At 41.7% G+C, this 14,222-nt stretch overlaps 1 protein-coding gene across 14 annotated transcripts in view; it reads left to right on the top strand.

Annotated features, from left to right (window-relative positions):
* Positions 1 to 13,300, top strand: part of SLC6A6 (solute carrier family 6 member 6) — a 61,289-nt gene extending 47,989 nt beyond the window's left edge. For 13 of the 14 annotated variants that reach the window (XM_083602723.1, XM_083602714.1, XM_083602722.1 and 10 more), the window contains 4 exons: positions 1,074 to 1,174; positions 3,121 to 3,291; positions 6,411 to 6,547; positions 7,883 to 13,300. In XM_083602723.1, coding sequence (XP_083458849.1) covers positions 1,074 to 1,174; positions 3,121 to 3,291; positions 6,411 to 6,547; positions 7,883 to 7,967 — 494 coding nt within the window. In that variant the 3' untranslated portion in view covers positions 7,968 to 13,300. Of the gene's footprint in view, positions 1 to 1,073; positions 1,175 to 3,120; positions 3,292 to 6,410 lie in introns of all 14 variants that reach the window. The other variant, XM_083602718.1, reaches the window with a different exon arrangement.
* Positions 13,301 to 14,222: the final 922 nt, after the last annotated feature.

Genomic DNA, 14,222 nt, shown 5'->3' with positions numbered 1-14,222 from the left:
TTTCTTAGGAAGTGAGCCTGAGTCCCAGCCTTGAAAAATGAAGTAGTGTTTATAATACACATTACATTGTGAGAGACATTGGCTGAATCAAGCTGGATGCGGCGGTTGGTTTGGGGAACTTTCAAAAAGTATCTCCCTTTTCCAAAAGCAAGATTTTCAGGGGGCAATTGAAAAGGAATGGCTGGGCTTATTGAGAGGAAAGTTAATGGGGTTAGGCCACTGTACCAATGTTCCCTTTTGCTATGCTGCTCTGTGGCAATGAAAGTGCTGCAGTGCAGCACAACACGGAGCATCTGCCCAGATATACTTTGCATGTTCATCTGAGTGGTCTGGAACTTCAGAGGGAAGGTGGTGCAGCTTCCGTTGCCTTCGGCACTACATAGCCAACTCTGAATGGGTCTGGCTTGCCATCACTTTTACAGTGTGGTGTCTTTTTAGTTGCATCCCATTGTGAAGGAGAAAGCATAAGTTTAACTTTTAAAGCTGAAAAAAAATTCCTGAACCAGTAGCAGACTGGGGAAGAATCACTGTTTTAACAGGCACAAAGAAAGTGTAAGATAGAAGGTGTGGGTTTTCCAGCACTCTTTTCAGGCTTCTTGAAAACAAACTTTATTTCAAAACTCTGGTGCACATAAGTGTGGGAATCAGCCGCACTGAGGTCAAAAAAGAACAAATTTCTTTCTGTTTGGTATGAAGTTAGTGTTTATGTTAAACATAGCCTGTCTCCCTAGTCCTATCCCTCCCAGCCTATAAATGGTTGTGGATAATACAATAAAACTATGGTTTGCTGGATCTGCAGCTCATCCCCCTGGAAATTAAGTGATATCCATGTTGATATTTTTAGAAACTTGTTATAATTTCTATTATAATAAAGGTTTGGAATGTATTACTGATATCTCTGACCCCCCCTTTTTTGGTACCTGTTTTCTGTGATGGTTTTGTTCTATACTTGATTTTGCATTTAATAAAAAAGAATTAAAAAAATGTGGCATAGCTCCCATTATGAGGTTAGAGCCAAAACAGGCATCTCATCCAGACCAGTAACATTTCCTTTCCCTTTTGTCGAACTCTAGGCGCTGATAATTTTTACGATGCCATTGAAGATATGATTGGTTACAGGCCCGGTCCCTGGATGAAGTGGAGCTGGATTATAATCACACCAGTTCTCTGTGTGGTGAGTGCTTGAAACAGCTTGGCTAAAACATGGTTTTGCATTTGTAGTAGACTTTGTTGCTTTATTATTTTACTCCTCATCTTCTCCAACAGTAGCTTCATGAATTAAGATACCGAGTTAAAAATGTATAATGTGTAAAGGAATTGCTCCCATGTTAAAACATCTCCACTGGCATTCCATTTCTTTCAATGCCCATATAAAACTGCTGGACTTTTGCATGTAATGCCTTCAGTTGGGAAACCTAGAAGACCATTTTTCTCCCACGTGAACCTGCCTACCAATTAAGATCTTTTTCAGAGGCCTTCCTGTGGACCACTCTGCTGCAGCTAACAGAAGTGGCTTTTAATGTATTCATAGGGTGCCCAAATGATGAAATTTTCATCCCACACATCATCACCATCATCATTAATAATAATAATTTCTGTACCGCCCTTCATCTGAGGATCACAGGGCGGAAGGCACACCCTGCCACTGAAGCCGCCTGAGCCTCAAGCAACAACAACGAACCCAGAAGCACCCCCAAGCTATGTGCCTGTTTGCCTGGCACTCGTATTAATTACCTTTTTTTAATCTAGGCAAAGTCCATCCTATTGCAAAGGAAGAATAAGGAGTGCACTCTTAAGCACACTCCTGAATCTTCTTTTGCAGCCATTGCTTGAATTCAGAAAGTGAAAGCTGGAGCTGGAGCTGCGAAAAAAGAAGCATGAACGCCCTTAGAGTGTGCTTCTAATACCTATTTTTGCAGTCTCTACTTGAACTTCCAGTCACCTGGCTGTCCTACTCAGCTGTCAAAGTGGCCTGTGGAGGGGTTTTTATCTTACTGGTGGCTGCGTAGAGCTGCATTTTTGCTGCTTTCAGTTTTGTAAGCTGCCTTGAGGGCATTTGCAGCAAAAGGCAGGCTATAACTTCTATAAATAAACATGCAGTAAGCAGAACAGTAATCAAGCATTGTTTGAAGGCATTGGAATGTGATGGGCCATTGCCATTAGATGGTTCCTCAAGCTATTTCAGTTAAACTTTATATACTTTAACACACAGGAAGCGTGAGAGAGAAGTGGATCTATAATACTAGTATTTTGAGATGGCTTACTCTGCAGGCTTACCAAGAAGAAAGCCCCACTGAACACAGCAAGATCTGCTTCTGAGTAAACATGAACAAGATTGCACTGCATATTACACAAAGCCTAAAAGGTGGAAGCATTCATGTCAAGTGAAAAGAAGTAGGGCAGTGCTACGATGAATACATCAAAGCCTTCTTGTTCTTTTTGGTGTATAGTAGTGCAGCACAGGAGTAGCCACCCAGTGGTGTGTCTGTACACAGGGCTTATTTCCCTGTCGCCTCTTTCCCCCACCCCATCATAACACAGCTGCCAGAAGGCTTGGTGTGCACCCCATCAGCTGCTCCTGGTGTGCTGCATGCTACACTTTTTCACTTTTGGTTGCACAGAATATACAACAAAACAACACTCTTACTGAATGGGGAAAGGATGCAGAACAAATTTGGCATCCCCTACCCCTGCTATTACCAATTATTACCATAATCTCTAGCAGTGTGATTCCAGGGGCAGAGGAAGCACTAAGGGGATGTACTTAATGGAAAGGAAGGAATGAGGTAGATGTTGTTTTCTGAATCTCAAGTTCCAAAAAGGAAGTGGAGAAAGCTTTTAAAATGTCATTTTCTCCCACTCCACAGCTTCTTGTAAACACACACTTAGGCATGTGCAGAGTTAGGCATGAAAGCAAATAACAACAGCAAAAACTACAGCAGAAGCTCAACTTTTGTCAAGCTTATCTATTGTCAAGCTCGTGTTTTTTTCTGTAGACTGTACATTCATTGGATACTGTAAATCCATGCAGCTACTAGTGTCAGTAGCAGCAAGCTGCATACAGTTCTTCCAACAAATCTTCAGCCTGTCTGTTTTGTTTTGTTTCTTTTCCTAATGCAGGGGTGCTTTATCTTTTCTCTGGCCAAGTATACACCACTGACCTACAACAAGGTGTACATATATCCTCAGTGGGCCATTGGCCTGGGGTGGATTCTTGCCCTCTCTTCTATGGTCTGCATCCCGCTTGTAATGCTTATCCGTATTCTACAGTCCGATGGCTCTCTCATTGAGGTAAGTCAACAACCTGAAAGCACATGAGAATGCACACTGGCCCTCACAGGCTTTTTTCTCTGCAACTGCCTTCCCAGACTCAACTTCAGTGCTTTGCTGCAGGATCCAGGCTATTTCCAGTGCACATACATCATTTCTACATCTACAAAAGTTTTTCCTGGTCATTCATTCAATGGATAGGGCAGTTTTACAGGCCCTGTTATTTTGGTGCATTCACAATGCTAAACAGGGCATAGCAGAGTTCTTCTGTTGAACTGGACAAGGTTCAGTGCAATTAAATAAGATGCCTGTTGTTTTAGTCATATTTACATTCTGGAAAAGAATACAGGTGCTCAATAATTTTAGCTTCTGGACAGCTGGAACGCGGCCAGTACAGAGTGAAGTTACAAATGCATGGGATTGTAATATTTGCTAAAAGAACTGGTGTCCATTTACAAACCACAAAGCCCTCTCTATCCAAGTTGATTCCTCTAAGCCAGTACAGTAATTTCCAACCTTTTCCAACTTGGGACCTTATTTAGCCCAAACATCCATTTGAAGACACGCTTTCTAATTTTTTCAATCTTACATTTGTATGTTGGTAGTGCTGCTGTTGCACACCAGTAGTGGTCATGATCATCTAGTTAAAGAAGACCAATAGTCTAAGCATTATCCAAATGGGGGCCCTCTGCTTGCCTCTCACACCATTTCTCAAAGTGACTTCTTTGCAATAGTACTTACTGGAGTGGAGATACCCAGGTATAAAATGCCCAGACTCTAGCACATAGGAAGTGTGCAAGCATTTGGTACTGTAATAATCAAATGCATAGAAACAGTAACCAGGCAATAATATAGACCTTTTTATTAATAGATTTTTAATTAATTATCAGTTTTTAAACAACATGTATTTTAAATAACAACACTCAAATATATTCATTCTAATAAATAGTTTACAATCAGGCATCAATACAGTTAACTTACTAATTCCTTCATTGTGTTATGCAACATATAGCAGGCTTTCCCCCCAGTATAGGACTTCTATTTGCATATATTTCTAAAGGGGTAAGCTTAAAATATTTATCCTTTTTAAATAAATCCAGGACTCATCTATTTTGCGCTATTACTATTTTGCCAGATTATAAGAGTTGCTTGAGTAGCAGTCCTCTGCCTAGTTGCTATACTGGAATCTCAGACAAGTCAGCCTAGCTTTTGATGATTGTACTTTGACAAGAGCCCTAGTAAAGACATGAAGATCCACCTGTGGGGTCCACATGTTGAGTGTGCAGCCTCCCTTCCGGGTGCCGCACCATAGATGGGCATCCTAGCTGCATCAGCTGCTCTACTGAGTTAAGAGAGCCACCTAGTGGAAGCAGTAACTTATCAGTACCTCAGGTCCAAGTGATGCTCACTGCATATTACTCACACCAGCTTTCCCCAAAACCTTTCTTCTGTGTTGCCTTCTTGTTCTTTGCATTATCACACTTTCTCCCAGTAACAAAATCAGTTTTCTGATCTCATCTTGTCTCATGAGCACTGGCTTGGACGTTCAAACTAAATCCACTTCATGGTCATGAACCAACATTTTTTTGCCATTTGAGCTGTGAATACATAAGAGCAGCCCTGCCGAATCATACCAAAGGCATGTGTATTTCAACACCCCCCTCCCCCCCAAAGTCAGATCCTTGCAGGAAACCCACAAGCAGCGCCCTCTTTCATTTGTTCACTAGTGACTTGAATAACTCAGAATAAGTCTCTGATCCCGAGGAAGCATACAGGCATCGTGATGGGTAGCCACTGATAGCCCTACCTTCCATCAATTGGTCTAATCGCTTTTAAAAGCCATCTAAGGCAGCAGCCACTGTGCCACTGACATTTTGCAGCAGCCAATTCCCTCACTTAACAACGTGCTGTATGAAGAAATACTCCATCTCCTTTGTGCCAAATCTATTCAGTTTATTAATTACCCTTCACCATAAGGTCCCAGGACAGGTTACATCCATTTAAAATACAATATTTGAAAACAGGCTACCCATTAAGTTCTTTTGGATGACTCTGAGTAAGTGAGTGAGTGAGTGAGTGAGTGAGTGAGTGAGAGAGAGTGAAAGAGGTTAAGTCTCTCCTCTTTTTCCACACTATGCATCATTTTACACAACTCTGTCATGTCTTCTCTGACCTTTTTTTCTAAACCAGAAAACCCCAGGTGTTCTAATCTTTCCTCATAGGGGAGCTGTCCTTTTCTATACTCTTTCCTGCTCTACAATATTCCTCCTCCCCCTGCCCCGTTTGTTTTTTTTTGAGATGCAGCAACCAGAACTGTTGGCATTGGCTTATGTTCATTGCAGTGCTACTGCTAAGGTGCTGTCAGCACAAGGATTTTCCTTGCATGATGGGACCTTCTTCCCTTGTGCCTCCCCCTGATCTTTTCTGGGGGTTGCCCCAACCCTCCAGAGCTGTTTTGGGAACAGCACCGGAGGAGGAAGGAATTAATGTGGGAATCCTTGTACTAGCTTCTCCTGGTGCAATGGGTTTGCTGAATATGACCCAGTGTGCTATTTCAAGTGTGCTACATCATAGGTATTGGTATTATAATACTGGCAGTTTTATTTTCAGCCCCTTTCCTAACATGATATTCAGTTTTTTTCTACAGCTGCTGCAGGCTGAGTTGATGCATATCTACCATAACCTCTCCACACACACACACACACACACACACACACACACACACACACACACGCCCCACCCCTGCCAGTGATTTTTTTTCCTGGTCATCACTGCCATTTCAGTCATACACGTTTGGATTCCACTAAATTGTGTGCATAGAACAAGGTCCACTCATGCAATTATGCTTCCATCTCCTCTTCCCACGTGCCCTTCCCTCCCAATCTGCTCTGGAGCATTGGGGAAGCCCCCAGAACAGGTTTAGGGGGCATCTGGTTGGGCTTTGCTTATGTTCTTACAAGGAGAGGAGGGAAAATCTTGAGCACACCCCATTCTGTGCACACATGCATCCTACTTAGCCTTACATTGAACTCTGCCCACATTCATGTATCCGTAAAGTTAGGCTTTTTCACTCCAATTTTTCACTTCATAAGGATCTGGAAGCCTTTTCAAATACCATGTTTCCCTTTCTCTCTTTCCAGAGGGTGAAGGCAGTGGCTGCCCCTCGTGAGATAACTCGGTGGGAGAAAGAAACAGAGAGCGCTGCCCCCTTCTGCCCTCCTGGAATGGCCAATGGAGAACTGATCAAGCCAACTCATATCATCGTGGAGACAATGATGTGAGCTCTCTCTATGAGAGGAAGACGCCTGCTTTAAAACTGCCGTTTACTAACCATAGAATCTCTCATAGGACCAGGTTTACAGAGCTTTATATTTGCACTAGGATTTATTTTTATTTCTCACAGAGAAAGTTATTTTTTGTGTGTTCAGTTTTTATTTTTTAATATTTTGTAAAGTAAATCACAGTGCATGCCTCTCGCTCTATTTAGAGGCAGAGCTTTCATATCAAATTAGGCACACTGCAGGAATTTACTAATTTTCTCTCTCTCCACACAACATATCTATCTAACGCCTATTCATGATACCACTTTACCACTTGAGTTGATTTTCTTGCCAGCAATATATACATGGGCTGCAATCCTATGCACATTTTCTTGGGATTATGCCCCACTGAACACAGTGGGACTTACTTCTGAGTAAACATATATAGGATTATGCCAACACACAACATATATAAATATATGCATATACACGTTTCAAATTTCTTTAGGTGCTGGTGTGGTTGCGAACAGGGTAAAACCAAAACTTAAGAAAGTGAATATCTCACTGGAGGCATTTGCTTTTTTAATGCTTATGTTGTTTTAAGAAACTGGTTTTCAAAGGTGTGGCACTATCTTCCTCTGGTTCAAGTGGGGAGAATTAAAGCAGGAAAGGGTACATGCTTTTATGCTTATTGTGGTCCATGTAAAATATAGAGAGATTGTAGATATATATTTGTGTGCTTGTAATTGGAAAAGCTGCAATATGGGGTGGGAATTGGGAGCAGTTGGGAACCAAGGGAACAATCCACGCAGCAGCCATCTCCCGAGTACGGTTTCTGTGCGAAAAGCCTGCAAGAGGGTGGCAAGGTCATTACTGCTTGGGTGGCATTTTGCCAGGCAGTACCCTCTCAGGGCCACTTTCTACATCCCACGAGTCCCGTCTTCCCTAAGCCAGTTCTGTGTCTAATATCCCAACACAGGCAGAGTTTATATGTAGACTTCTGAGAAAGACATGCAGACCTTTGTGTTGCTCTACTACTATCGTTGGTATAGAAGGGTTTCTCTGAGAAGCCGCCATGTGTCCTAGATCCCTTCTTGGGTTGCTTTTTGAGACACGAGAGTAACTTAACAGGTCGGCGGAGTGGACTGAAGCAAAGTGATGTGGGGAGTGGCCCGTCTTCCACAGGCCGTACTCGAGAAATGAACTGGCTTTGACTTGAATTTTCTTAGAAAGGTAGCTTGCTGTCAAAGAGCACGTATAGAAGTGCAGCATTTGCAAGGATGCTGCAAAAGCGCTGTGCAATTCTGAAGCATTTTTGAAACCCCAAACTTGCCAAAATTTATCATTTCTAGTTCACAGAAAGGAGTGTTGGGCCTGTATCATTCAAAGCAGCGTAGTAGCATATCGGTCACTATAAAACCTGAAATGGACCTCTAGACCCACTGCTGAGGAAGCTACTGCAGCGCAGGACTATTCAGGACATGCAGCTGAGTGAGAGAGAGAGAAAGAAGGAGATGCAGGAGGCAGACTTAGATCCTGATCCTCACAGGCATTTAAGTAGAGTCATCATTTGTATCGTATGGAGATAAGGAAGCACAAGAAGATGAAATGAGCTACAAAGGCATTTTAGTTTGGATGAGGCATGAAACATCTGAACAAGATTTTTCATCAATGAACTAAGCGTACAGAACTTTCCCACTTACCTCAGGAATAAGGATTTGCTTCTGGAAATCTCACCTCAGTTTTGACCAAGCCCTGGTTCTTATGGAAGGTAATAAGATGGTGCTGGATAAAGGCTCTTAGACCCTCCCATATGGGCATTGATCTTGGGGGAGGTGGTGCCCCCTTTTAAGTGAGTATTGGCACTAAACACAATATGGGCAGGATTGTAAGCCAGAAATGGCAGCAAAGCCTTTACCTGAGTACCTGTAGCCAGTTTAGTCTGTCAGTGACAGATACTATAGTTTAAACTGGAACCTAGCCAGTATTTAAAAACATTCCTAATTACATTTTTTTTAAAGAAAAAAGAAAACCTAAGAAAATGTCTGCGTGTGTCCCATGCTCTCATTGGCCACAGCGTATTGGTTTTACAAATGCTTGCTAAGTCATGTCAGGTTTTATATGAAATGGAAACAACTTTAAATAAAAAAGGACCAAAGCACAGTTATTTCAAGTTTCTTGTATAGCTGACATTTTTTTTTTTTAAGGTAAGAGTCTCAAATTTATTTTTATGCGAGGGAACTGAACTTTGAGTACACACAGGTGGCCAGGGTCAGGGCTTTCTTTTTCCAGTGACCATCCTACTGGAAGAGCCTTAAGCCAAACACTTCCATAATATGCGATGACATGATAGCATCATTCTCAAATCCTAGCCCCTACCAGCTGAAAAGCTTAACCTGGAGGGCTAAGGCAGCCAAGGGAAAGCTGACCTCTCTCATCCAAGCCTCATTGCTAGCCAAAGTAGGACTCCAATTTAATAAGCACAGGTTAGACTTGTATTGTCTCTTTTCATGCTATTGGGAAGCAATGAGGAGTTAGGCCAGAAGCAGATCTTAACTGAATTCCCTTGACTCTCCCTGGTGCACATTGACCTAAATACGGTGCAGTGTATATTTTGATAAGCAAGTAAATAAATGAGTTCAGGCTTTCCAAAGCAGCTGATGATCCCAGTGCAAATATAATCAACCAGGGGATACTCTAAGCACATATTGTGGGAGGATGAATTTCCAGAACAAAACCAGAAAGAATCAGTCCTGCGCTTTTAGAGTTCCATCTAGGGAAGACAAGTACCCAGCCCATTTTGAGGTTAAGCTGTGCCATTTGAATCAGTAGCTTCCATGTTGAGGGTGAAAGGGTTTTATAGGCATATACACAGTGACCTTAAAAAGTTATGCTAGCTAGTTAGTGTAATTGGGGGCGGGTGGGGGTGAGCAAAGCCTCAATCAAGTTTAACACAGCCTGTCATCCCTAGGTTTTCTGTTCCAAGGAGCACATTTTCACACCGCAAAATCTCTGAATAATCGAATGTGGTAAATCTGAATGTCAACAGTAGATTCTGCCAAATTAAGGGCATGGGGTGGGAGTGGGGGCAGGGTTAGGGGGACATTGTAAACAACTGTTTGTATTTTCTACTTATTTATGATTGAAAAAAAGAAAGACTGGTTTTTTTCTAATTTACTTTGTAGAACTTTGTGGCCTATTTTATCTGTTATTTTGTAACTAAGAAGTTAAATATTCAGTATTGTGACTAACTGTTGGTGAACTGGTTTGGATTCAGGGAGATGGGGGAGGGAGGGCGGAATAGCATAAATGTTTGTTCACATAAGTGATTGCATTTCCAAAAAGAAAAAAAAAAGTGGGGAGAGAATGAGAGCATACCTTGAATGCTTTGTGGGTTTGGAAAAGGGACATGTTCTTGAAACAGTGTTCTTGATTTGGATGAATTCCAGAAATGTCCAGTTACAGATCACTTGGACGTTCAAGACACCTGCAGCCAGCAGTTGCAGATCTGGTTCTGACCAAAGCAGTTTCCAGAGTTGTCTGGTAACTTTTGTTTAAGAGAAGGACACATCTTCCAAACTTTCAGCATTAATTCATCATTAGTCACAATCTCGTTGAGAGGTATCAGTTAATAACAATATAACCAGAAGTACACATTTACAAAATATTTATGCATACTGTAAATTAGAAAAAAATATGGAGTTAATTCTCATTATTTACACTTTGCTTCAAAACTATGTATGTGGTTCTGGTCAGATTGAATCCGCAAGGCAGAATAAGCATCAGAATCAGAGCATGGATGTTTTGAGCAACCAAAAACCTGGGTGTTTTGTTATTTAAGCAGCAACAGCTGGGCTGGGCAGCTGCTGAGGCAGGCCTAGGGAGGCAGAGGGAAGAGGAATGGCTGGAGGATAGGTCAGCAGTCAAGGCTGATGGAAGGAAACTTGCAGCTAATTTGTGCAACGAGAAGGTGTGTGCTGCTATGGCAACAGAAATTACTGTGCTTTGCTTTAAGCCTTAAAGAGTAATGTAATTTTTCATTTATGGTGTGACCTTAACCCATGTTTACTTGGAGGTTAAGCACCATCATGTGCAATGGGGCATGCTTCTGAGTAATATACATAGCAGGTCTCCACTTCCAAATGCCACCAGGAAACAATTTCAAAGAGGCAAGAAGTGTTTCAGGGTTGTATCCAGTTGTACCTCTCCTGACTGGCAAAAGGCTGCTTTGTCTAGTGGTGGCTTCCAAGGTGGAAAGCGAGAGGTTGTTTTTTGCAAGTCCCCTCTTACTCCTGCATTGCCCTGCACTACAGAGGGCTCCCCAAATCTCTGGATCAGATTTAGGGGACTGCAGAGGGAACGGAGAATCAGCAGCAATTGCATCTTCTCCCTGCTTGTTCTCCTGTTTCTGTATGTGTAAACCTTCAGTGGATCAAAGAGACTTCCATCTACAGAGGGACACCATTGGGTACAACCCTCAGCCATTATTGCCTCTCTATCCATCAGCCAGTAGGATGCTAGACAGTTGTAAGCTTTGCACAGCTTTCTTTGCTTGAGAGGACCTGAACTCAAAGCATTTAGTTAAAAAAAACCTTTCCTCTAGCATTTTTTAGAAGTCTGTAGTTGCTAGCCTGTTATAAACTGAAGGTGATTTCCATGCTGTATTGAATAAATCATATTGGCTGGTGAAACTGTGCTGAACAGAAGCTCAAATAAGATTTTAAAGGAATAATCACATCTCCACTGAGGCACAATGGTTCTTCATTATTTTTCTTTTATTAGTGATCAGTGCAGAATAAAAACTTGGTTCTTTCCTGTATGGGAAAAGGTAGTGATGTTCTGAACTACCTTGCAGTGTTTGATTTTTTTGCAAGAGCTGTACACTAAAGGAAAAAATTGTTTTATCATATGGAATGATGAACCCAAACTTGGATGCCATCTGTTTGGGACTGGAGGCGGGTTGGAACCCAAATCCAAGCTGAAATCCAGGAGCACAACCCAGCTTTCTGCACATAATTGACCAAATGTTCAGATGCCAGTCTCTGAACTGTACCAGTTTTATCCAGAGCTCAATCTCAGCCATGGTTAGAATTTGAAACCTCCTTCCAATGTATGATTAAATAATATTGAAAATGGAAGCTTGGAAATCATCCAGATTCAAGCTCTACAGTTTCACATTGGTTTGCTTAAATTTAGAGTGGGAGTCCAAATTGTGCTAAACGCTTGGCAGGAAGAATGTAATTTTAGACCACATGTTGGTTTCCTAGTTCCTTCTGGAAAGGAGCTGTGTATTCCACCTGTCTCTTATCTAAATCTCTAAAAGTATCTGCTGACAGCCTAGTCTGCAATTCAGTTAAGCCAAAGTATTTTGATTTAAGCCAATTCTGCCTCGTTGTCTTCTATGGTACTAAATCCATAGAAGTCCCAGTCCTACAGCATGAACAAGTTGTGGATTAGGCTGTTGGTTGCCTGTTAGTACTTTATGGAAGGCTGGAGGGGTGGGCAAAAATGATAAGATGTGCATTCCTTTGTCAGGAAATAAAACGTGGTAGCTTATTTTTAAACGATAGCCTTAGGAATTCCACTGACAGCACTAATACTAGCTATGGAACTAGATCTGAAAATTCCCATGATAAGTTCAGTTTAATTTTAATTTTTTTTGGGAAGAGAAGTAAAATGTGCTAAAAGAAAACTAACCCCTTATTTCCTTTTTTTTTAAAACACAAAAAGATATTTTCAAGTTTTGCAATCCACTTAACTGATATCTACTTAGTAGCTGGCTGGCTCAAAGATGAACCCAGATACGCAGACACGCAGCCTGCTCTTCAAAATGTTCAAGGGAGCTCATTTTCCTATAAATATTCTTAGGATTGCAGCTGGAATATTGTTAAGTTAGGGTTGGGGCCGGAAGGAGTTTTCTAGCTCAGATGCGTTTGCTGAGCCTTATGCATTGCGCAAGCAAGTTGGCCTAAGGCCGGAAGCCAACCCCTTCCTATGGGCAGCCAGGCAACTGAGTTGAAAAACTCTCTGGAAGGACAGGGTAACAGATGAGCTGCCAAATGGCTAACCATCAGCTGCAGAAGGGCAATGCTTGTCTGTCTGTGTGTATGTGAGCGTGTGGCTTATTTTAAGGAAGGACAAGGTTAGATGGCAGGAACCAAAGGACAGTCTGAGGCTGTTCATAAATGTCTCTTCCCACCTCCCCTCAAAGCAGTCAGTGCAGTGCTCTGATACATTCACTGTTGTAATAGAACATTGTTTGTGTTGTTGCTGTATTGTGCTGTAGCGGTTTTGAAAGGAATGCATCTCCAGGGGCTCTACAGTTATAAAAATAAGACATGACAGCCTCTTTAGTCTACTGAAAACAGTGGTGAGCATTTTGGAATTATTATTTGAATTCACACTTGTGACTACCATCTGTCAGGAGTAGCTACGTGGATTGGAGAGGACACCAGACTCTCCTCTTTTTAAAAAATAATTTTTGAGAATAATTTTTTAAGAAGACATTTTAAACCTGTTGTCGTTTGTCATTCTTATTGTTCCAGAAAGGAATATTTGTATAGGAATAAGAATTTGGAGTGTACTTCAACCCAGAAAAAAAATTAGGTTTTATTTGTGTATACCGTAAATGTTTGTATTTTGCAGTTTTATCTGTTTTGCTTTTTAGATAAAGAAAACGTATATTGATATTTTAAAAGTCATTTTTGCTTTTTTAGATGAGTTTGTAATCATCACAAACAGAAAAATAAAAAAAGCCTTTCCTTTATAAAGTGAGCAAGCCTTCGTTATTTCTAGCTTCTGGTGAGAGTTTACCAATATTACAATGCAATGAGCAAAACCTTTCTATTGAGTGCTGCATTGTTGAAATTCATAAAATATAAGCCAGGTACCCATGCAGCCTATTATGTGGCCTGCTAATATTTCTTCAGAGGAAAATCTCCCTCCCTCTCCAGCACAGCAACTCGTGCCTGGGGCCAAACGTCTTCAGAGTTATCAGTCAGTCTCCAAGCCTGCTCCTCCTCAGCCCACAGGATGGAGAATATTAGCAATACAAATTGCTGTTATCTATTTTTGATCCTGCCCTGGGCAGGGCTTCTGTACCTTTTGAAACTTCGCAACATGTGGAAATTCCTCTGGTGCAACTTACCACTGCACCAGCATGCCAGGAAACAGCTTACTAGTTGAATTTCTACTGGGGAGACAAGCATTTAATGACACAGGTGTCTCACCAGGATGCTACTTAATCAGAAAAAAATGGGTCTCTGCTGCCACCCCTACTCCCACCTCGCATGTTTCAGACCATGCACTCAGGCTTCAGGAACAGCTGGATCTCGATCTCTCTATACACTGAACGTTGGGAAATTGTTTTAAAATGCAATTAATTTAAAATAGCACTGCCAGTAAACTAAAATGGTGTCTAACCCCAGTTCTCAGAGATGCAGGCCTCCAAGCAGTTTCTTCTGTTCCCACAAAAGGCCCCACTGATTTTTTGTGGATGTGGGAGAAGAAAGTGGGGAGGAGCAGACATAGCAGTGGGATGGCCAAAGAGGTTCAAACTAGTTTCTGGTAGATGGTTGTTTCTTATGTGAAGCTGCTCTGTCGTCAGGAAGTTGCATCAAGGAAGTTGTCATGGTACCTCAGGTGCATACTGGGCACACCCCTCTGCTTGCCCACCCTACCTGTTGGGCCTTT

The sequence above is a fragment of the Podarcis filfolensis genome, assembly GCF_964270895.1.
Source record: "Podarcis filfolensis genome assembly, chromosome: 2".
Taxonomy (NCBI): Eukaryota; Metazoa; Chordata; class Lepidosauria; order Squamata; family Lacertidae; genus Podarcis; species Podarcis filfolensis.
Note: the sequence above shows the minus strand (reverse complement) of the source record. Positions and strands in the feature narration are given on the sequence as shown.